The sequence below is a fragment of the Muntiacus reevesi genome, chromosome 4, assembly GCF_963930625.1.
Source record: "Muntiacus reevesi chromosome 4, mMunRee1.1, whole genome shotgun sequence".
In the NCBI taxonomy this organism is placed as follows: Eukaryota; Metazoa; Chordata; class Mammalia; order Artiodactyla; family Cervidae; genus Muntiacus; species Muntiacus reevesi.
The window spans coordinates 20891119-20918739 of NC_089252.1; the positions used below are offsets into that span (position 1 = coordinate 20891119).

Here is a 27621-nt window from a genome sequence, read left to right on the forward strand (position 1 = left end):
TTTTAGCTCCTTGATGCTACATTAAGCTCTATCGCTACTTCTATCTCTATTTTCCTCTTACAGTCTCCCGTCAACCGTTTTCGACCTGGGGCGGTACCCACCAGGTCCCACCCAGAGACCCGCTTCTTCTCCCCGGCCCCCTCAACGGTCCTCGGAACCCCGCCGCGCGCCCGCCACAGAGCTGCAGTCCTCCGGGCGGCCTAGAGGGGCGCGCCGCCCCCCACTTCCGGCGCGCGCCACCCGAGGTCATTCTGCCCCTCACCTGAGGTCACTCCCTGCCGCCCGCGGAGCGAAGGGTGAGTGAGGCGGTGCGGCCCCGCGGCCCCGGGTGCTTCCCAAACCGCTGCTGTCCGGCCTCGGCCTGCCTAGGCCCCAGGCAGAGCATGCGGTTCTACCAAGTGGTCGCCCCTCAACGGTACCGTCTGGCTGCCCGCCCTTCCGTCCGTCGGCGCATCCGTCTGTCGGTCCATTCTTTCATGGGTTTGTCCGCTTGCGGTTCGTCCACCCACCTTTGCATCCCCGGACTCCGCGAGCACTAACCGGGCGCTTCCTGTGTGCCTGGCCGCTGACGGAGGAGTCGCAGGGACACGGATGGAATCCTTCCTCCCATTTCACTCGCCCAGAGTTCGTTCTTGTGTCCTATCTTAGCCATCCTTCTTGACTTCCCCAGTCTAAGTTAGATTTTTTTTTTTTTAAACCAGCCACTCTCAGAGCACCTTCTACTCTCCCCCTTGTAGTTCTTTAACGATTAAATCAGGTAATTACCTGCTCTTTTTTCCCCCTCTTTTTTTAACATTTGCCTTTCCCTACTGTTTTTAAGTCCCTGGTGTCTCAGTGGTTAGGGCTTCCCAGGAGGGGCAGTGGTAAGGACTCCATCTGCCAATGCATGAGGTGCAAGAGACCGCTGGTTCCATCCCTGGCTTGGGAGGATCCCCTGGAGAAGGAAAACCCATGGATAGAGGAGCCTGGCGGGCTACAGTCCTTGGTGAGGGTGGGGGTGGTCACAGGAGTTGTAAAATTCTGACACACTTAGCAACTCAACAACCACAATGCAAGGACAATGTCTTGTTTATAACTCTTTGCTCACTGCCTAGCACAGTGCCTGCACAAAGTAGGAACTCAATAAATATTGTTAGAGAATTGCATGAAAACACAGGCTCTCCTCAAAAGTGCAGTTGGTTTAGTGGAGAAGGCAGATGTGAAAGGGCAGGTCAGCAGGGTACCCATCTAAGAGTATGAACTCTGGAGTCAGACCATTGGGTTTCAAAACAATCCAGATTACTAACTAGCCTTGTGCCCTGAGACAAAATACATAACTTCTCTGTTTTTCTTCTGTAAAACTTTAGAATATAGGGTGCTATAAAGATGAAATGAATGAAGAGACTTAGAACAGGTAGCTGATGCTGGACACTACAGTGAAAGCTCAATTAGTGTTTTCTGTTACAGTTTAAGCAGACAAGGTAGATACTTTATATTGCAGTAAGCAAGAATGTCCACAAGTGCCCTGGACTTCCTTGGGTTTCTTGGACTAAGAGCTACCTGAGACCAGGATCTCATCTCCCAGAGGTGCTTCTGGCCTGCAACTAGGTCCCTTAGACAACTCCATAAACAGCTGACACTTAAATTCACGCTTCTGGTCCAGCGCAGTCGACTTACGCCCTTTGCTGACAAGGCTGCTTTCTTATATTTACACTAAGATTGTAGAAGGAGCACTCCCTTGAATTACCTTCCGTAAATTCCCCGGCGGGTCAGTGCAGGGGGCATGGGTTGGATCCCTGGTCAGGGAACTCAAACCCCGCATGCTGCATACACCCGAAAAAACACAAAAAACCAAAAACCCAAAACAAAAGGAGAGAAAAAAAAATCAACACTGGAATTCCTTTCTATGGGATAATGGGGGAGTCAGGGGACATGTGCTCCTTTTCCTCACCACTCGGTAAGTTTCCCCAATAAAGCCTATTCTGTAACCTATGCCTTCTGACGTGAAATTTGCGTCTCCCTTATCCACTATGTTGAGTGCTGTATGCACAATGTGTTGAGAATCTGCTCTGGGTCAAGTGTTTTAAAACGCAACTTTTATTATTATTTAGTTATGGGGAGGTCAACAGATCAGGAGTTGATTGGTGTGAAAAGGTAGTCTGTTACAGATCCCAAAGAAGCAGGGGCATGCCTGGCCCACAGAGCCACTTAGGGAAGCACCAGGGGCAGCTAGGAGGTGATATGAGCAGAAAGTGGGCAGGAGCCTTTATTGTGTCTTGTGTGACAAGAAACAGGGCAAGGTCATCAGGTTTAGGATTGGCTACTTTGAATAATTTCAAAGTAGGGACAGGGCTCTGAGTTGTCCCTGATTGTCTGATACCTGGTCCTGGGGTGATTAGGGCCGGGGAATGGTGACTCTGGATGAGAAACCCCCAGGAGGAGGTGGTGGGTGTGTGGGGCTCTGGATTGGTTGCTTGGTATGTAAAAGGCATACCTGCAGGCAAGTTTGCTATCTCTTGGAATCTGCCAGCCCTGGAAAGGGCAGTCCCTCCAGTGTTGAAAAGGTTCTAGATGTCAAAGCATCAGAATAAAAAAAATGCTTAATATACCAAGCAGAACTCTAAATAGTCTATGTTATTTCCAATTCCTGTAATAACTCTGTGATGAAAGCATTGTTGACTCCATTTTTAATGAAGAAGAAATGGAATCTCAGAAAGGTTTAGTTGGCGACTAATGTCACATAGCTTGTAAGAGGCTGCATTATGATTCCACACTGTGGGGTCACCTGATTCCAAAGCTGGTGCTTTTCCCGTGAGCTAAGTCATCTCCCTGCAGTATGAGAAATGGGGACTTTTTCAGACCTAATTAGGCATTTAACAATGTTGACCACTGCCTGTTTTAAACTCTCCTTTCTTAACTGTAGTGACACTCTCTTTTATATGTGTAACACCTACTATATACCACACATTGGATTGGGTGATGGAGACACAGTGGGAGCAAAGATCTTGATGTGGCTTATAATCTTATTGTGGAGGACAGTAGGTATCGCTTGAGTGTCCCTGGTGGCTCAGCAGTAAAGAATCCACTGGCAGTGAAGGAAATGAAGGAGCTGCCACTTCAATCCCTGGGTCTGGAAGATCCCCTGAAGGAGGGCATAGGCAAGGAGCCTGGCAGGATACAGTCCATGGGGTCACAAAGAGTTGAATATGACCGAAGCAACTGAGCCCACGCACATGGGTATTACTCAGATAATCCACTGAAGTACGGTTCAGTTCAGTCCCTCAGTTGTGTCTGACTCTGCAACCCCATGGGCTGCAACACGCCAACTCCCAGAGCTGGCTCAAACTCACGTCCATTGAGTTGGTGATGCCGTCCAACCATCTCATCCTCTGTTATTCCCTTCTCCTGCCTTCAGTCTTTCCCAGCATCAGGGTCTTTTCAAATGAGTCAGTTCTTTGCATCAGGTGGCCAAACTATCAGAGCTTCAGCTTCAACATGAGTCCTTCCAATGAATATTCAGGACTGACTTTATTGAGGATTGACTGGCTTGATCTCCTTGCTGTCCAAGTGACTCTCAAGGGTCTTCTCTAACACCACAGTTCAAAAGCATCAGTTCTTTGGCTCTCGGCTTTCTTTATGGTCCAACTCTCACATCCATACGTGACCACTGGAAAAACCATAGCTTTGACTATATGGACCTTTGTTGACTAAGTAACGTCTCTGCTTTTTAATTTGCTGTCTAGGTTGGTCATAATTTTTCTTCCAAGGAGCAAGCGTTTTTTATTTTATTTTTTTCCCAATTATTTTTATTAGTTGTAGGCTAATTACTTTACAATGTTGTAGTGGTTTTTGCCATACACTGACATGAATCAGCCACGGATTTACATGTGTTCACCATATGTTTGCCATGAAGTGATGGGACCGGATGCCATGATCTTACTTTTTTGAATGTTGAGTTTTAAGCCATCATTTTCACTCTCTTTCACTTTCACGAAGAGGCTCTTTAGTTTCCCTTCACTTTCTGCCATAAGGGTGGTGTCATTTGCATATCTGAGGTTGATATTTCTCCTGGCAATCTTGATTCCAGCTTGTGCTTCATCCAGTCCAGCATTTCAGATGATGTACTCTGCATATAAGGTAAATAAGCAGAGTGACAGTATATGGCCCTGACGTACTCCTTTCCTAATCCAGAACCAGTCTGTTGCTCTATGTCTGGTTCTAACTGTTGCTTCTTGACTTGCATACACATTTCTCAGGAGGCAGGTCAGGTGGTCTGGTATTCCCATCTCATTAAGAATTTTCCACAGTTTGTTGTGATCCACATAGTCAAAGGCTTTGGTATAGTAAATGAAGCAGAATTAGATGTTTTTCTGGAATTCTCCTGCTTTTTCTATGATCCAGCTGATGTTGGCAATTTGATCTCTGCTTCCTCTGCCTTTTCTAAATCCAACTTGAACATCTGGAACTTCTTGGTTCACATACTGTTGAAGCCTAGCCTCGAGAATTTTGAGCATTACTTTGCTAGCATGTAAGATGAGTGCAGTTGTGCGGTAGTTTGAACATTCTTTGGGATTGGAATGAAAACTGACCTTTTCCAGTCCTGTGGCCATGTTGAGTTTTCCAAATTTGCTTGCATATTGACTGCAGCACTTTTACAGCATCATCTTTTAGGATTTAAAAGAACTCAGCTGGAATTCCATCTTTGCATTCCAACTTTGCATTCCAGGATGTCTGGCTCTAGGTGAGTGATCACATCATCATGGTTATCTGCATCATTAAGGTCTTTTTCATATAGTTCTGTGTATTCTTGCCACCTCTTCTTAATATCTTCTGCTTCTGTTAGGTCCATACCATTTCTGTCTTTTATTGTGCCCATCTTTGCATGAAATGTTCCCTTGGTATCTCTAATTTTCTTGAAGTCTCTAGTCTTTCCCATTCTATTGTTTTCCTCTATTTCTTTGCATTGGTCACTTAGGAAGGCTATCTTATCTCTTGTTATTCTTTGGAGCTCTGCATTCAGATGGGCATATCTTCCCTTTTCTTCTTTGCTTTTTGCTTCTCTTCTTTGCTCAGCTGTTTACAAGGCCTCCTCAAGCAACCATTTTGCCTTTTTGCATTTTGTTTTCTTGAGTATGATCTTGATCACTGCCTCCTGTACAATGTCACAAACCTCCGCCCATAGTTCTTCAGGCACTGTGTCTATCAGATCTAATCCTTGAATCTATTTGTCACTTCCACTGTAATATTGTAAAGGATTTGATTTAGGTCATACCTGAGTGGTCTAGTGGTTTTCCCTACTTTCTTCAATTTAAGTGTGAATTTGGCAATAAGGAGTTCATGATCTGAGCCACAGTCAGCTCCCAGTTTTGTTTTTGCTGACTGTATAGAACTTCTCCATCTTTGGCAGCGAAGAATATAATCAATCTGATTTCAGTATTGACCATCTGGTGATGTCCATGTGTAGAATCGTTTCTTGCATTGTTGGAAGAGGGTGTTTGCTAAGACTAGTGCATTCTCTTGGCAACACTCTGTTAGCCTTTGCCCTGCTTCATTTTGTACTCCAAGGCTAAACTTGCGTGTTACTCCAGGTATCTCTTGACTTCCTACTTTTGCATTCCAGTCTCCTATGATGAAAAGGATGCCTTTTTTTGTTTTTTGTTTTTTTTTTTTTTGGTTAGTTCTAGAAGGTTTTGTAGATCTTCATAGAACCGTTCAACTTCAGCTTCTTTGGCATTAGTGGCTGGGTCATAGACTTGGATAACTGGGATATTGAATGGTTTGCCTTGGAAATGAACAGAGATCATTCTGTCATTTTTGAGATTGCACTCAAGTACTGCATTTCAGATTCCTGTTGACTAGGAGGGCTACTCCATTTCTTCTAAGGGATTCTTGCCCATAGTAGTAGATGTAATGGTCATCTGAATTAAATTCCCTCATTCTGGTCCATTTTCGTTCACTGATTCCTAAAATGGCGACATTCACTCTTGCCATCTCCGCTTTGACCACTTCCAATTTACCTTGATTCGTGGACCTAAAATTGCAGGTTCCTACGCAATATTGTTCTTTACAGTATCGGACGTTACTTCCATCACCAGTCACATCCACAACTGGGTGTTGTTTTTGCTTTGGCTCAGCCTCTTCATTCTTTCTGGAGCTATTTCTCCACTTTTCTCCAGTATCATATTAGGCAACTACTGACCTAGGGAGGTCATCTGTCAGTGTCAAATCTTTTTGCCTTTTCATTCTGTTCATGGGGTTCTCAAGGCAAGAATACTGAAGTGGTTTGTCATTCCTTTCTTCAGTGGACCACATTTTGTCAGAACTCTCCTCCATGGCCTGTCCATCTTGGGTGGCCCTACATGGCATGGCTCATAGTTTCATTGAGTTAGACAAGGCTGTGGTCCATGTAATCAGTTTGGTTAGTTTTCTGTGATGTGGTTTTCATTTTTTCTGTCCTCTGATGGATAAGGATAAGAGGATTGTGGAAGCTTCTTGATGGGAGGGAGTGGCTACGGGAAAATCTGGGTCTTGCTCTGATGGGTGGAACCAATGCTATTTGTGAGGCCTTTATGTAAATCTTTAATTGAATCTTTGTTCATGGTTGGGGCTGTATATATACTGACAAAATGAGAGAAGTGCTCTGAGGGAAAGAAACACGATCCTCTTTCATGACTTCCTGACTGGTCCAGGGTTCTCAAGCCTGCCTACACATCAGAATTGCTTGCAGACTGTTTTACAGATCTCCCATCCAAGTACTAACCAGGCCCGACCCTGCTTAGCTTCCGAGATCAGATGAGATCGGGCGTGTTCAGGGTGGTATGGCCGTAGACTGTTTTACAGATCTAAAACCCCACCTACGATGAGGTTCTGGCTCAGGCTGGGGTATGGCCCAGGAATCTGTAAAGTGACATGAGTGCAATCAAAGACAGTCTTACCTTGGCTAAAGGGCTTTGGAGTTTTTTGTCTTTAATTTTTATTTTATATTGGAGTATAGTTGACATAGGACTTCCCTCATAACTCAATCGGTAAAGAATCTGCCTGCAATGCAGGAGACCTGGGTTTGATTCCTGGGTCACGGAGATCCTCTGGAGAAGGAAATGGCGACCCACTCTAGTATTCTTGCCTGGAGAATCTCATAGACCGACGAGCCTGGTGGGCTATAGTCCATGGGATCGCAAGAGTCGGACACGACTTAGCAACTAAACCAGCACCACCATAGTGGGCTTCCCTGGTGGCTCAGATAGTAAAGAATCTGCCTGCAATGCAGGAGACTTGGGTGTGACCCCTGGATCAGGAAGATCCCCTGGAGAAGGGAATGGCGACCCACTCCAGTATTCTTGCCTGGAGAATCTCATAGACCGACGAGCCTGGTGGGCTATAGTCCATGGGATCGCAAGAGTCGGACACGACTTAGCAACTAAACCAGCACCACCATAGTGGGCTTCCCTGGTGGCTCAGATAGTAAAGAATCTGCCTGCAATGCAGGAGACTTGGGTGTGACCCCTGGATCAGGAAGATCCCCTGGAGAAGGGAATGGCGACCCACTCCAGTATTCTTGCCTGGAGAATCTCATAGACTGGCGAGCCTGCTGGGCTACAGTCCATGGGGTCACAAAGGCTCAGACAGGACTGAGTGACCAAGCACGTGTATGTAGTTGATTAACAGTCTTGTGTTAGTTTCAGGTGTACAACGAGGTGATTCAGTTACATGTGTTTGTGTTGTATTTCAGATTCTTTTCCCATTTAAATTATTATAAAATATTGAGCAGAGTTCTCTGTGCATTACAGTGGGTACTTGTTGATTATCCATTGTTTTTGTTTTTGCTTTTTTAAAACTAGTTGGGGGAACAGGATCTGATCTGCAACTTGAAGAAGTCACTGTGGTTACATTAGAAACAGACTGGGTTCTCGTACAGTGTGACAAGGATAGTGGCCGGAATGAAGGTGGTGCTGGTAGTGATGGGGAAAGGTAGATTCTGGAGATAGGAAATCAAATCAATAGGACTGAATTTGAATTAAATATAGGAAGAATGTGTTAGGCATGCTTCCTTGTTTCTGGCAGTACAGCCAGATGGTTGTTCTTGCTTCCTGAGGGGGATCTTCCTGAGAGAGGAGCAGGTTGGGGTGAGAGGAATCATCAGTTGATCATGGATGTGCTGAGTTTGAGGTCCTTGTGAGAAATCCAAGAGGATTTATGATGGATGTGAGTCACAATAGGCAAATAGAATTGGAGCTCAGATGGGAAGCCTAGACTAGAGATGGATGGTAAATGAAGGTAAGGATGATATTGCCTGGGAGAGGCTGAGAGCACTGGTGGTGGGCTTAGGTCTGACCTGTGGATCTCTGATGTAGAGGAGGGCGGACCTGTGAAGGAGATGGAAAAGGAACAGTGACAATGCTTCAGCTACCCAGTGAAGGACAAGTTGGTGAGGCATAGTATCTGTGCATTGTCATGGAATTTCTTAAATGTCAATTGTAAGAAGAACTAAAGAAATGTATTTAATATTTTCCAAATACCACAAAATTAAGGAGAAAAATATCCCTAAATTTCTCTTTGTTGAGTTCTGTCCTCTCTCACTATTCCTTCTGCCCAGGCTCTGATCCAGGACTTTTTACTCTGGCTGCACATCAGAAGCATCTATGGCACTTATTGGAGTCCCACCCATGGAGATTCTGACTGAACAAGTCTGCCCTGAGGTCTGTGCTCCGTGGTTGATTCTGAGCCACAGCATGCTGAGCCTGGCCTTTCTGCAGTTTCCTCAGTGGGCCACGTCCTCTTACACCCACTGCTCCTTGCCTGAATGACTTTCCTCTACGGCTTTACCCAGCTCACACATATCAGGTCATGCTGAGATGATTCCCCCAGGCAGGCAGTTCTTCCTGGTCTTGGTCATCTTTCCGGGCTACCTTGTCTTCCTCTCTTGATCCTTGGATGTATTGCACTGTGTTTGTCTGTCACTTTCCTGTACTAAACTGGGAGTCCTTGAAAACAGACCTTCATACCCTGAGAATCCTGATCAATACACCGCCTAGCATATAGCTCAAGTATTGTTGAGATAATGGATGAAGGAATCCATTCCTCTTTTCTTTGTGCTGTCTCAGAACCTTGTGACTTAAAGTCAGTAATAAACCTTCCTTTTCTGTACATCACCGTGGCCATTCTCCATGACCTTTCCTTAACAGTTTCACCCTCTTTCTTAATTTACAGTATCGACCTAGATTGTCCTGGGCATTAACCCATTCTGTAATTTTAAAAAGCCAGTGCATCAGAGTTGGGCTGTTCTAGGTTCATGTCTTGACTTTGCTGTATACCAGTTTGGGACCTTGGGCAAATTACTTAGCTTTCGAGAACCTCAGTTCTCATCTGTAAAGTGGGGATGATAATGCATACCTATTAGTGTTATTTACACTTCCTGATAAAAGTGTATTTGTAAATTGCCTGACCCAAGGTAGGTCTATTAAGTGAAGATTCCCTTCTTTGAGGAGTTGTTGTTCAGTCTCATTCAACTCTTTGTGACCCCATGGATTGTAGCCCGCCAGGCGCCTCTGTCTGGGGGATTTCCCAGGTAAGAATAAACGGAGTGGGTTACCATTTCCTTCTCCAGAGGATTTTCCTGACGCAAGGATTGAACCCAAGTCTTCTGCATTGGCGAGCAGATTCTTTACCACTGAGCCACTCAGGAAGCCCCTCTTTGGGGAGACCCCATGGCTTAATAGAAAGAGTTAATAAATACTCTGTTTGCTGAGCACAGTTGTACTGCTTACTGGCTGTGTGTCTTGGGTCCCCTTATGATTCTCAGCAGCCTCATTTGGAAAATGGGCACAATCATGATTGTCCTTACAGAATTCTTCGGGAAGTTATCTTAAATTTATGTTAAGTATCTAGCAGGTGCCTGGCATCTAGTAGGTGCTCAGTAAAATGGTGCTTGTTATTCTGAGAAGTAATAATACACTAGAGTGTTTTTCCTGCTCTCCATGAGCTATGAGCACTACTTACTGTCCCCAATGTTGCCTCTAACATGGTCACCAAAAGGTGAATTTATTTCAGTGATACTTAACATTTTCTGTTTCACCTCCTGAGAAAAATCCTGAATCACCCATGAATGTATCATTTATACGAAAGCTCCCGTCTAGTCAGTTTTCTTTAAAGTGCTATGCTCTGTGGCACCTGGTCTTCAAATTTATATTCTAAACACATTTCTTCCCCCTGTGTGACATTAGCTTCGTCCACCTCAGGAGCTCCCTGAAGCATCAGAACTCAGAAGAAATCTCAGACAGACCTCCATCTGCTCACCGCTTCGGCTAGGCAGCCTCTTTAGGCTGTCTCTGCCCAGGATGGCTGGGAAGTCTGCATCCTTGGCCTACTGTGCTCCAAAAGGGCAGGAAAGACTCATCGTGTTGAAGGTCAAAGAAGAAAACTGTGTTTGGGGGCAGGACTTTGGCCGTCAGGGAAGTGCTTGTAGCCAGGAGGCCTTCCGCCAGCGCTTCAGGCGGTTTGGCTACTCTGACTCCGCGGGGCCCCGGGAGGCCCTGGGCCGGCTCCGCGAGCTTTGCTGTCAGTGGCTGAGGCCCGAGGTGCTCAGCAAGGAGCAGATCCTGGAGCTGCTGGTGCTGGAGCAGTTCCTGGCCATCCTGCCCGAGGAGCTGCAGGCCTTGTTCCGAGAGACCCGGCCAGAGAGCGGAGAGGATGCGGTGGAGATGCTCGAGGAGCTGGAGAAGGAGCTGGACGAGCCAAGGCGGCAGGTGAGGGGGTGTTTTGCTGGCTTGTTTAACTGTTTGTAGGTTAACGAGAAAGCCATTCTGAGTGACTTGACTGGGCTACCAGAGAGTGATAAAAATGTTTGCCTTTTGGCTTATTTGTCCACTAGGATCAAGTCACTAGAGCTTTTAGCCTTATTATTCTCTGTCTAATCATTTGATTGAGTTTCTGACTCTGGCTGGCCTGCCCCGTTATTCTAGGGGTTTTCCTCTTATGTGTCCTCAGAATCATAGTGTTGGTACTTGATTACTCCTAGGACACAGCTCATGGCCAGGGAATGACCTGGAAGGAAATGACGTCTGTGGGAGCGCTGAAGTCACCGAGTATCCAGCTCCAGCCCTTGGAAAAGCAGGGCAAGAATGAGACTCAGGAGTGCCAGGCTTTCTGTGAGAGAGGTGAGGAGCCTGCAGTCCATGTGGGATTGAGGATGGAAGTGAAGGTTTAAAGGCGTGGCATGGGGCATTTTCGTAATGACTGCTGCTTGTGACTGTCATTAAATGTTGTGGAAAAGCCCCCTTACCTAGAAATATTCTTCCTTTGGCTCTGCCTAGAATCTGAAATTCCAACATAATTTCTAATTCTGGCTTAAGAATTAAGGTCTTAGCACTTCCCAGGTGGTCCAGTGATTAAGAATTTGTCTGCTAATGCTGAGGACATGGGTTCCATCCCCGGTCAGGGAAGATGCCACCTGCCTCAGCTAAACCAGTCTGCCACAACTACTGAGGCCCATGCTCCACCACGTGAGAACCACCCAATAAGAAGCCTGTGCACTGCAACTGGAGAGTAGCCCCCTCTCACCACAACTAGAGAAAGCCTACATACAGCCGTGAAGACCCAGCATAGTAAAAAATATATTAAAATAAATTTTAAAAAAATTAAAAAAAGAAACTTAGAATTAAAGTCGCTAATAAAATTCTCTAATAATACCCATAATATTCAAAGGTCACTGTTCTGTTTTTTAAAAATTATGGTCCTACTGTCAAGGTATTCCCTAAGATGAAGAGGAATAATGTATCAGCAAGAGAAATTACATAGTAGCTTGAACAGGGAAAGTTTAGCATTAAGAATTATTAACTATGACAGGGGATTAATAACTAGTTAGTTTTTAAAACCCCATTAAGTATACAGAAATAACACATGTAGGGAGTCTCCAGGATTGAGGTAGAGCACCCCAGAAAGGAACCAGTCTGCACGAGGGTGCCACATCCTCTCCCTCCCCTGGCGGAGCTGAGGTCCAGACCTTGTTGAAGAGGGCACAGCTGCGGCCCACTGAGATATTCCCGGAAGTGCTTGCTGGCAAGCTTGCTGGGAAACTGCTCTTTGGGGCTCGAGGACAGGGTTGGGGGAGAGTGTTGTGTTCTAGGAGGCAGAATTCACTGAGAAGCCTCCCTCTTGGCTGCCAGGAGCCCCCCATGGGGAGGTGCCATGACATGGAACTTGCTGGAAAGGCACCCTGAGGGATGGTGCCCTGCACATTGCAGGGAAAAAAAAAGAGATCACACCAGAACGTTTGGCCCCCTCTACTGTTAAAGCTCACATAATGTCAGCCGGCTAGGGCGAAGTGTGTCACCGGCAGGGCATTGAAGGGTGGATTTGAAGCTGACCAGAGGGCTTTGATTCTGTTATTGGCAAAGTCATCCCTATGGGCAGCACATACATCAGGCTTATTAACTTGTTTTCGTTAACAAGTTTGTTAGACCCACCTACCCTTCTGATTTCATCTTTACCAAACAATCTTATTAAGTTCCCATGAAACTTAGCTATAATAAAAAAAGTGCACTAGTCTAGTCTGGTCTGTGTGGTAGTTACATTATTCATTCATTCTTATTGTGGTTTTACTGCTCAGTTTCATGAGTTTGGCTAATGAGAGTTGACCCCAAGAAGTAAATGTATTCTTTGTATGATGATAAAGTTAGGTTTATGAGGCCACAAGGTCAAGGGCTAGCTCTCAGATTCTGGCAATTCACCAAAGGAATCCATGCATCTGTACATTGAGACCTCTTGGGAAACTCCCTTCCAGCTCCCCCCACACATCATTTGCCAAGTGAGCCATCTTCTGCATTCAGCAGGAACTACATTCAAGTGGATTTTAAAAATCATCTCCTCGAGTCCTCTGCCTTAAGGTATGTAAATATCTAAATCAGTTAGAGTAGATTATTTCTATTTTAAGGTCTTGAGGAATGAGACTGTCTTGTAATTTTTTAAGTCCTTGGTTTTCTCATTCTGATATTTGTTGTGAGCTGAATTATGTACCCCCATCCCCAATTTCTGTGTTGAAGCCCTAGCCTTCAGTACCTCAGAATATGACTGTGTTTGAGATAGAGCCTTTAAAGAAGTAAATAAGTTAACTTGGGATTGTTAGAGTGATCCCTAATCCAATATGATGGTGTCCTTATAAGAAGAGGAGATTGGGACGTAACACAGATTGAGGGACAACCGTTTAAAGACACAGTGGAAAGAAAGCCACTGCAAATCACGGAGAGGTGGACCTGAAAAAAAACCTGTCAACACATTGATTTTGAACTTCCAACCTCCAGAACTGTGAGAAAGTAAGTTTCTGTTGTTTAAGCCATCCAGTGTATGATATTGTGTTATGGCAGGCAGACCAGCCAACTAAACCAATCTTAAACTTCTTCTCTGGCTCAATATGAACTACTTCCAACTTTAAGTTAATTCCATTTTATTTGTTCAGCAGAGCCCTCATAAAACACAACCTATTCTTGAAGGCAATGAGTACACTGCCCTTTAACTTTGTTTTAACTAAGTGTCTCACTGCCTCTGATTCTGTGTTCCATCTCTCTGCTCATTCCCCTGGACATGCTTCAGGTTCTGCACATTCATTTGAACTACAGGGATAAAAAAATAAAATATGCTAATGAAGATCTGATTAATTTATAAGGTAGATTCACACCTCTCATTTGTTGCACTTTGCATCTTTTTATCGTTTGCTCTTTCACAGTGGTATTACATTGTTGATGCAATCAACTTATAGCCACAATGATTCCATCTTCCAGCCTTCCTCATCCTCCATTTATGCCTGGTCCCTAAGTATATGGCCTTGAATGGTCTTTACTGGATTCCGGATGAATCTCGTTATGCTGATCTCTCTTTTAGTCATGAGGGTTTCACCTCCACTTCTGAAGTATTAATGTGGATCATTTCACATCTTTCACCTAGGTCCTGAGGTTTAAATCATTGGAGGAATCCACTCTGACAGGATTGTAAGAGTCACCATGTCATTTTTACAACTTTACACCCTTCGTTATATAATATATATAATTTTCCTGTAGCTTCTTCACTAGCCTGATAGTATGTCTTACAAGAAAAAAAGTCTGAGTTGGAGATTTGAGTGCAGGTGGTTTGCTGAGAACATGCTCTTTAGGAGAACTCTGGATGGAGTGAGAGAGGTAGGGTTAGGAAGGGACAAGATCAAGAAACCTAGCCTTGGCTTAATCCATGTGATGGGGCTTTGGAGGGGTCCCCCCTGGAGCATAATTGTACTGCTGAGTTGTCCCTTCTTGAGTTGGGGTGGAGGGCGGTAAGGGTGGAGTGATTTCCTAGGCCGGATGACTTTCATCTGCCAGGGAAGGTCTCCAGAGAAGGGGGGAGCTGTAGGTCATTAGGAACCAACAGGTGCAGCAGCTGAGGGAAGGAGGCACCATACTTGTGAAGGTGATTGGAGTGGGCAATGGGGCATCATCTTTATAGTATTACCCTGTGCAGTTAAGGCTGAGTCCTCAGTAAGAGGAGTGTAGACCATATAGGGTATTGGGAAGGTAGGGAAGTAGTGGGGTGGGGTGAGGGGATGTTATATAGAAGAGCTTTTCTACAGGGAAACCTATGGCTTATTTCTCTTCCAGAGTGCCTCCTATAATTTGTACTCTTCCCTCCAGCCTCTGAACTTTGGGCTTGGTTGTGAATTATCATTCATTCTTGGGAGATATTAATTAGATTATTTGGCTTATTTTTGTACAAATATTTCTAAATATTCAAGTAGTCATTTGGTATTCTACTTTTAATCTTTCATTTCCATAAATTATTCGTTAACTGTTTATCCTAATATTTTTATATAATAAACATATATAGTTGAAAGAATAAAAATCTTGATATTTTCCTGATCTATACGTCTAAGGTCAGGATTTTTCACTGATCTCATGATTTGACTTCATGTAATTACAGAATTTGAAGAGGTATTTTCAGTTCAGTTCAGTTCAGTCTCTCAGCTGTGTCTGACTCTCTGCAACCCCATGGACTTCAGCAAGCCAGGCCTCCCTGTCCATTACCAACTCCCGGAGTTTACTCAAACTCATGTCCATTGAGTCAGTGATGCCATCCAACCATCTCATTTTCTGTCGCCTCCTCCTTCCGCCTTCAATCTTTCCCTGGACCCGGGTCTTTTCAAATGAATTAACTCTTTTCATCAGGTGGCCAAAGTATTGGAGTTTCAGCTTCAACATCAGTCCTTCCAATGAATATTCAGGACTGATTTCCTTTAGGATGGACTGGTTGAAGTTGCATGGAGTTGCAAGGAGTTGCAGCCCACGGGACTCTCAAGAGTCTTTTCCAAAACCACAGTTCAAAAGCATCAATTCTTCAGCGCTCAGCTTTCTTTATAGTCCAACTCTCACATCCATACATGACTGCTGGAAAAACCATAGCCTTGACTAGACAGACCTTTTTAATATGCTGTCAAGGTTGGTCATAACTTTCCTTCCAAGGAGTAAGAGATATTTTAAATCCTGTAAATTATGCAGCTGTTTTAATGTTCACAGCCATAATTTTGTCCCTACAAAATTTTATTGCCACTTTATACTCTTTAATAATTTGATCTATTTACTACTTTCAGAAAATTTCTTTTGGGTTGCTACTTCTCTGACTTTAACCAAGTTGGTGCTTATTATTATTCAGCCCTTTTTATATATTATGCTTTTATTTATAATTTTTCCCTTTTTGAACAAGCACAGGCTTGGTTAATTTAAGTTTCTGGCTAAGATCCAAGAACAGTGTGAATTTGAGTGTTCCATCCTAATCTAAGAGGCAGTGTCGTCCATCTGTGATTTATGGTAAGGAGTGAGGGAAAGAGAAGCTGGATAGCCCTCTGCTTTGGTCAGATAATTACTGAGACTTTATTGTTGTGTTTGAAGTATCATAAACTACAATAATATCAGAAAAGGTATTTATTTTCATATAAAAACATGCTTTTTTACAAAAATAAAACAAAAATGTTAAAAAAAATTTTTTTCCCTCAGTGCAATTATAGCCTTGCTTCCTTCCAATAAGGAAGGCAAATGATATGGAGGGAAAACTGCAAACCTTGATGTGAAGCATCTTTGGTTGAAACCTAACTCTACCAATTATTTATTCTATGACCTTACATCATAGAACTTCCTTGGTGGATCAGTGATAAAGAAACTGCCTGCCAAGAAGGAGACCTGGGTTCCATCCCTGGGTCAGGAAGATCCCCTAGAGAAAGAAATGGCAACCCACTCCAATAATCCCATGGACAGAGGAGCCTGGCGGGCTACAGTCCATGGGGTTGCAAAGAGTCAGACATGACTTAGCAACTAAACAACATCAACAAGACATATCAATGATATAGCCTCTGAGTCTTCATTTCCTGACCTGTAGAATGCGTATAAGTTTGGAAGACTTTGAGGAGGTGGAAAGTAACTTAACAGTTTTTCAGATTTTCTCCATGCAAAATAATTCAAGTTACCTTAGCCATCATTTAGTAGCCTCCTGTTTTGAGTTACTAGAAATCTAGAAATGAGAGGGGCGTGTTGTGTGAGAGCTGAAGGTTTGGCACCAGGCAGTCATATCTGCCTCTCCTTTCCAACCGTCTTTGACCATTTATCAATAAAAAAGTGAACACAGAAGACTCCCACCAGACCCTGAATAAGTCAGGAATTCACAGGATTCCTTTTATTATGCTCTGCATATCGTATTCTATTTGCTTGTAATTATTTGATCAACCAAGAACTTGCCAGAATCTGCTGTTTACCTTTGCACCACCTGTGTGCATGCGTGCTAAGTTGATTCAGTCATGTCTGACTCTTTGAGACTCTATGAACTGTGGCCCTCAGTCCATGGGATTCTTCAGGCATGAATACTGGAGTAGATTGCCATGTTGTCCTCCAGATCTTCCCAACCCAGAGATCGAACACACGTCTCCTGCATTGACTGGTGGGTTCTTTACCACTAGCGCCACCTGGGAAGCCCTTGCACCACCTACCTCTCTTCAGTTCTAAACCTTGAAGTGTTTTCTAACTGTATCTTCTGCTCCCCTGTTTTTCTACAAGGACTAAATTCAAGACTCAGACATCTTTCTTTAGCCTCATTGCTCCTATCTCCTCTTTTCCTTTCCCTCATTACCTAAAAACACACCTTCTCCTCTAACCCAGGACTGTCTCCCAGCTTCCTGCTCTCTCACTGCTACTCCTCTTTACCACCATCTCCTTTAGCTAATGTCTTTTGCTGTTCACTGTCTCTCCTTTCCCAGGCTGACTCTCATTCTAGTCTATAGTACTCTCTGGGGGGGGGGGGGGGGGGCACCTCTCACTACCCCAAGTAACTTCTCTTAATTCTAGATTTGGAAGCTAATATTTAAGAGTTTTCTTTCTAATAGGTAAACACCTATTTCACTTGATTTCTTTTCTGTTCTCATTATAGTGTTTTTTCTTCCAGCATGGGAAGCAAATGACACTTGCATTTTCTATTCACATTTTTAGATGGCAAACTTGTGGCTGACAGAGTATTGACAGCAAAGCAAGAAATTATTGAATGTATTGCATCAACAGTCACAATACCTCCAAGACGACTCTCTGGGGAAACTCCTTCAGGACAGATAGTTGAAGAAGTTTTGGGAGGTCTGGACAATTTTGAGAAACTGAAAGGTAGTTCTTCTGGGAACAAACTGAGTCAATTCCCTTCCCAGGAAAAACATTTTAGCCTGGCAAGCTTCACCAAGAAAATCTCCACAGAAAAGAGTCTCCTGGAATGTAATGAAAGTATAGGAAGTCTCAGCCTGAACTCAAACGCTAAAACACAACCGAGAATTCTCACTGGGGGTAAGCTCTATGAGTGCTTGGACTGCGGGAAAGCCTTTTGCCAGAGCTCAAAGCTGATTAGACATCAGAGAATTCATACTGGAGAGAGACCTTATGCATGTCAAGATTGTAGCAAAGCCTTTAGTCTGAGCTCAGACCTTGTTAGACATCGGAGAATTCATAGTGGTGAGAAACCCTATGGATGTGAATGTGGAAAAGCCTTCAGGGGCAGCTCAGAGCTCATCCGGCATCGGAGAATTCACACTGGAGAGAAGCCTTATGGATGCGGTGAATGTGGGAGAGCTTTCAGCCGGAGCTCAGCCCTTATTCAGCATAAGAAAATTCACACTGGAGACAAAGGCTATGAATGTACTGAATGTGGTAAGGCTTTCAGTAGAAGCTCTATCCTTATTGAACATCAGCGAATTCACACTGGAGAGAAACCTTATGAATGTAATGCATGTGGAAAATCCTTCAATCAAAGCTCAGCCCTCACCCAGCATCAGAGGATCCACAGTGGGGAAAAGCCTTATGAATGCAGTGAATGTAGGAAAACCTTTAGGCATAGATCAGGCCTCATGCAGCATCAGAGAACTCACACCAGAGTGTAACTCTTTGGGTAAGAGTTGTACAATTGTGAAATGCTAGGAATTCACTTTGGGGGTGAGACTCCACAGAAGATAAAGGTTTTCTGAGAGCAGAATTCTTGTCCTTCCAGTGCAATGAACTGTCATAAGAGTAGATCCACAGAAGGCTGTTTGTTGAAGTGTTGAATGGGTACCTTCACAGTAAATCTGGGGTTAGGGAAGAGATCCTGAGAGAGCTCCTTCTAAGATGGTCTAGGAGGTGATGTCTCCAATGGCAAGGATCCCTGCCCAGGCAAGAGCATTTGTATTTGGCAGGTGAAGTCACATGCTGAGAATTATCCAGTTCTCTGCAATGTTGCATTGTGAGGTTGTGAAATGTTGAATTATGCCCTGGATCAGTTTAGTAGTACTTGGGGAATGATGACTCATTCTCCTCCCATGTCCGTTCTCTCCTCAGCCCTGGCCTTCCTGCTGAGGTCAGTTGAGGTCTGCTTATTTACTGAGCACCTGGTATGTGTCATTCATCAGCGGCAGACACGGCCATTGCATCTTGAGTTAAGGGCTAGTGAGTTTTTTTTATATATATATGCATGCATGCATGCTCAGTTGCTTCAGTTATATCTGACTCTTTGCAACCCTAAACTCCTCTGTCCATGGGATTCTCCAGGCAAGAATACTGGAGTGGGTTGCTATTTCCTTCTCCAGGGGATATTCCCAACCCAAAAATCTAACCTGCATCTCCTGTGGCTTCTGCATTGCAGGTGGATTCTTTACCATTGAGCCACCAAGGAAGCCCTTATATGCATATGCGTATTCAGAAATACATATACACACATATTCATATCTGTGAGTATGTATATATGTGTGTGTGCATGTATGATTCTGTTGAAATGCATGGATGGCAGGGGATACCTAACCTCGTCCATGAGTCACCAAAGGCTTCCTGGATGTGATGAAGCCTCAGCTAAGACATAAAAGGTGGGTAGAGGTTAGCCTGAACAAAGTGAGAAGGAAGAGAATGTTACAGCAGAGGTTATCTCATGCTTGATGGCATGAAGAGAGGATCTGGAGGCATCCCTTCTTCTGACACTTCTCTCTGGCAACAATTTGTTCTTGTGGCCCCTGGTTCAGAAGCCAGGAGAGGTGTTGGTTCCTCGCTTCCTATTTAGTCACTGAGTTGGGTGGCCAATCCCAATCTCTTGAAGTACTCAGAGAATTAGTGTGATGGGAGACTTGGCTGTGATGCATGAAAAAGACACGTTTGTACATCAAGGAAGGAGTACATTTTGGATGGTAGAGGGACAGTGTGGACTGGAGTGTTTGTGTCCCATGACCCTGGGGCTCAGAAACAAGAAGCTGACAGGAACATGGGAGTAGGAGGTCTTCTCAGGCTCCACTCTGTCTCATTCGCTGCTTGCCCTCCTCTTCATCAGACTCACAGATGCTAAGCTACGTGAGGGCAATGACTATTTGTTGAATTACCCTCTCAGATTCCTCAAAACTCTACTTCGCTAATTTTTGTCAGTTTTAATTACTTACCAGTAATTGTTGAGGGCAGTCAATCCCTAAGAGAAAGTCTGAGTCCTCTTCTAGGATACCCCAATTTCCGTTCCTGATGCTGTCACTTCTGAAGACATGGTGATCAAAGCTGTTGTGGGTAACAGGGGAGGCAGGACTGGGGGGACAGCCTTTGTGTCCAGAGGCCATAGGATCACTAGTGAGGTCAGTCAGATATCGAAAAAGATTTTTCAGATGGACAGAGCTGCCTTTTCCTGTAGGTGACAATCAAATGATTTCATGTTTTCAATGTTTTTAATACCATTGAATATTTTTTCCTGATTGTTAAGTGTAAATCTTGATAGTACAGAAAATGAGAGAGTATAAATCACCCAGAATCCCATCATCCACAGAAACAGTTAACATTTTAGAGTACTTTCTATTCATTTTTTTAACCCACAAACCCTAATATATATAATATACACACATATGTTTTTTCTTGGTAATAATCTTGTCTGGTGAATCATTCTTAGTAACTGATTTTTAACATTTATACTTTAAAATATATACTTCAACTATTCATTAAAAAATTTTTGGTAGTTGATTTACAATATTGTTAATTTCTGCAGTACAGCAGTGATTCAGTTATGTATCTACATATTCTTTAAAATACTCATTTTCATTATGATTTATCTCAGGATGTTGAATATAGTTCCCTGTACTATACAGTAGGACCTTGTTGTTATACTTCAACTATTTAGCATGAGAATGTAATGCAAGATGTCTTGTAATAAAATTTGAGTTTTAAGTTTTGCTTTGAAACTGATCACTCATTAATAAGCACAATAAGACAAGTGGAGACATGTTGGGGGAACAGGGGAAGGAGCTGTGGAAGGCTGGGAGCTGGTGATCTCACCTTTGACTCCATGGCCAAAACGTGTCTGAGACGCTAGCTACTCCCTGGGGATGCAGTTCACCAGGTGAAGCCACAAAATTGAGGGGACATCTGAGGCTGCACTGTGGTTGAAAGAACATGGGAATCAGAACAAGTCCCCTCTGTGAACACACATGCCCTGCATCCACCAGAATCAGAAGACTTCCCCACCCCTCTTAGGAGCAAGAGCCTGGGAGAATGCCACAGCTTTCCCCCCTCCTCTCAGCAGGTCCTTAATAGAATCACGTGAAGGAAAACCCCATGACCCTCTAGATCTGCCATCATTCGTGCCTGCCAAGGAGACAGCTGTGAATGATAAAGTTACTGAGCAGCAGTGTCTGGTTCTGGCCGGTCAGAAAGCAGGGGGTGGGCCTGTCTACTCACCCTCCCTCTTGACTTTGCAGAAATGCTCTCCAGATGAGTTCCTTCTGCATGGAAATGACTGGCAAGTCTCCCTGCTCTGAGGATTCACTTCAAGGGGCAAAAGAAGCAAAGCTGTTCACAGGGGAGCTAAGACCAAGGTCAGACGTGTTTAAATTTCTAATTCTCTCATCTAGACAGTGTTGACTAGCCAGTGGATGTGAGGGAGAGGTAGAAAACTGGTATTAAGCACTGTGCCTACATTCCACATCTTTTAAAATCCAAGAATTTGTGCAGGATCCGTTTAGGACTGCCTCTCCACCCCAAGAAATGAGGGTTCTGAGCAGAAAAGAAACAGATGAGTTACTTTTCCTCCAGCAACTCTGGTGAAGGGAAAAACAATTACCTTTGACATCTACCTTATTTGGTGCCCACCCCCCGCCACCCCCCCATTTCATAAACATAAGACTGTCGAAGCTTTAACTCTTAAAGAGATCACCTACTTCAGCTCCTTTGGACTGAGGGTCCAGAGTTATGAGGTGACTTGCTTGTGGTGCAGAATTCATGGAAAAGCACCACTGACAACAGACGTCTTCATGTCAAGGCTACTGCTCTTCACAGAAAATTGTAATTTGCAGACTTTTTTGTACACTAGTGAGGTGAATACATCTGCCATTGTCATTTAGCAGTGAGGAAGTCACAGACAGTTAATGATTTAACTAACCTCCTGGGACTCAGAAAGCACGAAGATGCTATATAAAGCACGTGCTTTTCTTGGTGTTTTTCAACTATCCTGGGCTTCCATTCCCTTTTAAACCTTTTTTTCCTCTAACTTTAGAAGTTTGAAATATTTATTGTAGGAAACGTTGTAAGACACAGCACAAGAAAATTAAATCGCCTACAATCTCATTACTCAGATATAACCAGTATGGCAAATCAATTTATATATATTTCCAGTGTTTTTAATGCATAAATTTATTTTTTAAATGAATCATATTGTACACAGTCTTGTGCTTTTACTTAAGATATGCTTTGTCGTTTATTATTAATCAGCGTCACTTTTTTAAACAACTTTGTATAGATTCATGATGGTTTCTGAAGCATACATTTCCAGGTAGAATTTTAACAAAAGGCAGTGTTTAAGGCTTCTGGTGTTGATTGCCAGACAGCATCTATTCACACCTCACCAGCAGCATCAGAGTCCCAATTTCCCTGAATCTTTGTTAAGTTTTACAAGGGGGGAAAAACGTGCCACCTCAACTCTTGCTTTAATATACATTTTTAATTCTAGCAAGCCTAACATTTATTGTCCGTTGGCATTTATACTTTTGTGACTCGCCTATTTAAGTACTATTTTTTCTACTGGGACCTTTTCATGGGGAGATGGTATGGAGAAGTGGCTCCATGGACACGTTCTGGATTCCTACTGCCTAAGTTTCCAGTCCGACGTCACCACTCTGTAGCTACGTGATCTTGAGTACGCCATGACCCTAAGCCTTCATTCATCTCCACATCTGTAAAATACAGGGCTGTCTGAGAAAACACATCTATACAAAGCCTTTGCATGTACCTATTATGTTTCTTACCAGTATACGTTAAGAACTCTATGAAGAGTATCTACCTTTCGTAATATATGCTGTAGCAATTCCTACTTAGCATTTGTTCTACCCGTTTCAGTTTGATTGGGTCTGCCTCTGTGGAAGAGGAACAGGAGTTGAATCACTTTAGGATGCTATTCTGTTACATGTAACTGATCCTTTTTTACTTTCTCTTTCCAAGCCTGGGCTGTAGCCCTCCCACCATTCTTATGGGTTAGTACAAGCTCATGCCCCAGCAGGAGCATTGCTTCTCTATTTATCCTCATGAAAAATCCTTCTTTTTCCTACGTACAGGACACGAGATTCCAAAAGGTTTGTATTTTTCGTTAAGGTGTGTGATGTGGTAAGTCACATCAGTTGTGCCCAACTCTGTGACCCTGTGGACTGTAGCCCACCAGGCTCCTCTGTCCGTGGGATGCTCCAGGCAAGAATACTGGAGTGGGTTGTCATGCTGTCCTCCAGGGAATCTTCCCTGACCCAGGGATTGAATCTGCATCTCCTGTCTCCTGCACTAGCAGGCAGGATCTCTACTAGCAGTGCCACCTGGGAAGGTGTGTTACACCTCCAACCTATGAGAAGTTTTAAACACGTCTTCCTGTTGCTGACTGAACTGTATACCCTTCTGCATTGCACTGAGAAGCACCTGTTTGAGAGACATTTCCTGCTGGGTCCCTCAAACGAGGGCAGTCTCTGGATGGACCATGACTGGTACTGCTACTTCCCTTTAGAGTGGTCTCTGACAAACTTCCCAAGACTCTGAGATACTTCAGATAAAAAGACAGAACTGAAAACATGTGAGGTGCTTGGAGAAGATAGAGACCCAGCAGCGGACAAATATTTTTTAGCACCTGAATTGGGTGCGTGCACTGTTGTGGGGGCACAGCCCGGGACAGATAACAGGGCAGCATAGTGGTTCTGACCCAGAGCCTTGGGAGTTAGAAGCTGAGGTCTGATAAAAAAAAGGCAAAGGAATCCTTAGGCCTGCAAGGGAGAGATCTCAAACTCCAGGACTCTTCCAGACTGGGCTTTCTGGCCCCGCTGCCCTCCCCCCACACGGAAGGTCTAGCCTCCAGGATGGACAAGGAAACTACCTATTTACCCTTACCCTGAGATCACACAAACCAAGACAAAGCTCCTTACCACCCTGTGTTCCGAAGACTCCAGGTTTTGTTTATTGACAAACTTTTCCACTGGTTCATGTTTTAACTACAGGCACTGTAGTAAACAAGATTCTGGCTACATCCACGTTTCTTTTATAGTCAGGAATCTACTTCAGAAGGAACTCAACAGCCATGCTCTACGTAACACAGCTTTTTCCTTTTCTCAGATGTGCCAGACTTTCTTCCTGTTGGCCTATCTCCCTGGCTAACTCCCACTTATCCTTCAGATAATTTTTCTCAGAGGCCTTCCCTGATCCAAGGTTGGGTCAGGTACTCAACGTCACGCAAGCACTGATGGAACCAGGATCACTGCCTGCCTGCCTTGGCATGAAACTGCAGAGACGGGCTTACTGTCCACTGTACCCCTTGTGCCAGATAGCACCCACTCAAAAACTAACTGCTGGGTAACTTAATTTGTATTTTCTCTTCACTGTCTCACTTCTGGCCTGCCCTGGGCTCAATAAGTCACTGATGAAACTGTTTCCCATGTCTTGCTGCCCTGCCACTGGTCAGTAAAACCTTTTGCATTCCTGAGAAAATATCCCTCACACTCTCCATGCCACCCCCCAAATCTGGCCCATGGATCAGGAGATGCATTGACAAGAGTCTGGGTTGCTGTGCCCTCTTTGTGACATTCTCATGGAAAATGAGATTTCAATGTTATAATCCCATCTTCAGCATCTCCTGAGGATTCCTAATGGTAAGAGAAAAGCTGGAAGCAACGATTCTTCCGCCTGCTGTTCTGATTAGTCACAGGAAAAGCTTTCAGGAGACAATATGCATGAGCACTGGGGAGTGCTGGATAGTCAGATGACTTGAGACCTGGCACTTTATAACCACCCCCATGGAGTTTTACTCCAAAGCAAATGAAGCCCTTCTGACATAGAAGCCTGACTGAAGTATTTACAGTATTCAGTGTATTCACAAGTCACTTTACAGTGTGGACTCTCTGATGGCGCATGAGGACGGATCTGTGCCTGAAGGCCTTGCCGCACTCACTACATATGTAAGCCTCTTCCCCGGAATGGATTCTCTGGTGCTGCACAAGGGCTGAGCTCCTTTTGAAGGTTTTGCCGCATTCGTTACACTGATAAGGCTCCTCTCCACTGTGAATTCTTTGATGTCTGATGAGGTTTGAGCTCAGGCTGAAGGCTTTTCCACACTCATTACACTCATAGGGTTTCTCTCCACTATGTATTCTCTGATGGGTTATCAGCTCTGAGCTCTGCCTGAAAGCTTTCCCACACTCGTTACATTCATAAGGTCTTTCTCCTGTATGAATTCGCTGGTGTCTGATAAGCTTTGAGCTTTGGCTAAAGGTTTTCCCACACTCATTACACTCGTAGGGTTTCTCACCAGTGTGAATTCTTTGATGGATAATGAGGTAGGAACTCTGACTGAATGCTTTGCCACACTCATTACATTTACAAGCTTTCTCACCGGTGTGGATTTTCCGATGTCTGATGAGGGCTGAGCTCTGGTTGAAGGCCTTCCCGCATTCACTACATTCATAGGCTTTCTCACCGCTATGGATTCTCTGATGAATAATAAGATAGGACCTCAAACTAAAGGCCTTCCCACACTGGTTACATTTGTAGGGCTTTTCTCCAGTATGGATTCTCTGGTGTTGTGTTAGAGAAGAATGCTGTTTGAAGCTGTGCCCGCAGATGTCACACCTGTAAGGTCTCTCTTCTGTAGGAACTTTCTGATACATTACAGAGTTTGTGCTTAGAATCAAGTTTCTCTGGGGCTCAGGATGGTCTCTGTTTCCTAGCGATTTGTGTGTGAAGATTACTGGACTAAAACTGCCCCCCTGGGAAGGGGATCTTCTCAATGTCTCCCCTGGAGCACTCCCTTGCTGCCACTCTAAACTGCTTTTGTGTTCACTGAATCCTCCAAATGAAGGCTCCTGGGAAAGTGTCTGTGATTTCTCTCCTGAAATGTCCTTCTTTGTTGCCGATTCATTATTCTCACAACCTGAAATGGTAATAACAAAAAATAATGTTTTATCTCTCCAGTCCCTTTCAATACTCCCTTTCTAGGTTAGAGAAAATAGATGCTCCTGCCCACAAAGATATAGCTGTCTGCATGTACCTTTTCTTTAACTGGTCAAAATAGGGTCCCTCCTCTGTTCTAACACTAAGACCTACATCCACAGTTTGAAATTTATCCTTTCCTGCCTCCTCTGAGACTTCAGTAGACCAATTATCCACCATTCCACTCCTACTGTTTTGGTCTCTTTCTCCGCTGACTCCTGTTCATGAGCACTTAAATAAATTCAAGTCTCTCTCATCTTTTAAAATCAAGCTCCTTGTCTATACATCTCCCTCATGCAACCTCACTCCCACTCAGAATAAAGCTTCTTCAAACAGCAGTCTGTACTGGTCCCCATTCTCTAATCTGGTGTCTGCCTTACCTGTGCACCCTCCACCCTGCCCTCATTAACATCACCAACTTCATAGCTGCTAAATCCAATGATTACTTTCTGGATCTTTCTTAGCTGGCCTCTCTGTAGCACTGACACTGCGGACCACACCTTCCTTCCAGAGACACTTTCTTCCAAACACATCAGCCTGATTTCTATGGCTGTTCCTTCTCAGATTCAAGGTCAGTCATGAGGAACACGAGTTCCTCGGAGTTCTGTTCTGAGCTCTCACATGTCCTCAGTCCACCAACTACCTTCTCAGCGTCAGTCACTACTTACGCTATATAGTAATGTCTCCCCAGATCCCCAATTCTAACCCAGTTCTCTTACGCTCCAGACACTCATATCCAGTGTTAGTTGGCCATGTTACTTATAAATATTTGACAAACACAAAAATGAAAATAAATCAGATGTATTTTTTCAGCTGTGATCCTCCCCATCTCTCACCTCATCCTGATTCCCTGTGGCCACTTGGATACAACTGTCTCTAACCAGGCTCTGCATTGCCTTCCTCAAATTCACTCTCCCCTCTGCAACTGAGTCCTAAAACCTGCAACTGAGTCCCTCATCTAAAACCCTTCAGCTGTACCCCACTGCACTGTACAAACCAGTTAGGATGACAGACACATTTTCACAACCTGTGTGCCAACTTCCCCTCTAGTTTCTCTCTCTTCCCTAGGAATTCTCTCTTCAAGTTAAATCAAATTACCTGCAATTCCCAGAATGGGTTGTCTTCTCTCATCTTTAGGACTTTGTGGTCCTTGCTTGTGTGACACTGTAATGTGGGAAATATATATTTGGCCTCACCCCCAGTTCCTAGCACAGAGCTTTTAAAACCCTGCAGTTTCATCTGTGGTGGAGAGGAGAGGATACTGGAGCTTATGCTAATGAGTTGACCCTTGGAGGGCAAGAAGGGCTGGTTCCCAAAGGTTCTCCAGTTTGACTGGAGGGTCAGAACTTTCAGCCCCACCCTGAACATCAGAGACAGGGACTGAAGGTTGAGTTAATTAATCACCAATGGCCAGTGATGTAATTAATCATGCCTAACAAAACCTCCATAACACATTAAATAAAGGGGTTCAGAGAGCTTCAGGGAAAGGGCACATCCTGAACTCCAGAAAGAGAAGCTCCTGTGCTCAGGCCCCTTTTGGACCTTGCCCCGTGGGCCTCTTCACCTGGCTGGTCACCAGTGTCCTTACAATGAACAGGAAATGGTGAAGACGGTGTTTCCTGAGTTCTGGGAGCCAGTACAGCAAATTATGAAACCTCAGGATGCC

At 44.2% G+C, this 27621-nt stretch overlaps 2 protein-coding genes across 5 annotated transcripts in view; one reads left to right on the forward strand and one right to left on the reverse strand.

Moving 5' to 3' along the window:
* The window catches only part of ZNF397 (zinc finger protein 397), a 49692-nt gene that overhangs the window by 19036 nt on the left and 3035 nt on the right, over positions 1 to 27621 (reverse strand). Inside the window, exons 4-6 of one of the 2 annotated variants that reach the window (XM_065932369.1) lie at positions 27054 to 27119; positions 24857 to 25896; positions 16623 to 16628 (exon numbers count right to left, since the gene is read on the reverse strand). In XM_065932369.1, coding sequence (XP_065788441.1) covers positions 16623 to 16628; positions 24857 to 25896; positions 27054 to 27119 — 1112 coding nt within the window. Of the gene's footprint in view, positions 1 to 16622; positions 16629 to 21716; positions 25897 to 27053; positions 27120 to 27621 lie in introns of those variants that run through there. The other variant, XM_065932368.1, reaches the window with a different exon arrangement.
* On the forward strand, positions 161 to 21148 carry ZSCAN30 (zinc finger and SCAN domain containing 30). Of its 3 annotated transcripts, none has more exons than XM_065932370.1 (4): positions 161 to 296; positions 10200 to 10721; positions 10994 to 11132; positions 17466 to 21148. In XM_065932370.1, the coding sequence occupies exons 2-4, from the start codon at positions 10314 to 10316 to the stop codon at positions 18392 to 18394; spliced, it is 1476 nt and encodes a 491-aa protein (XP_065788442.1). In that variant the 5' UTR covers positions 161 to 296; positions 10200 to 10313; the 3' UTR covers positions 18395 to 21148. The 3 variants fall into 3 exon arrangements, with proteins under 3 accessions (XP_065788442.1, XP_065788443.1, XP_065788444.1); XM_065932371.1 differs by having other exon boundaries at positions 287 to 757; XM_065932372.1 differs by having other exon boundaries at positions 287 to 675.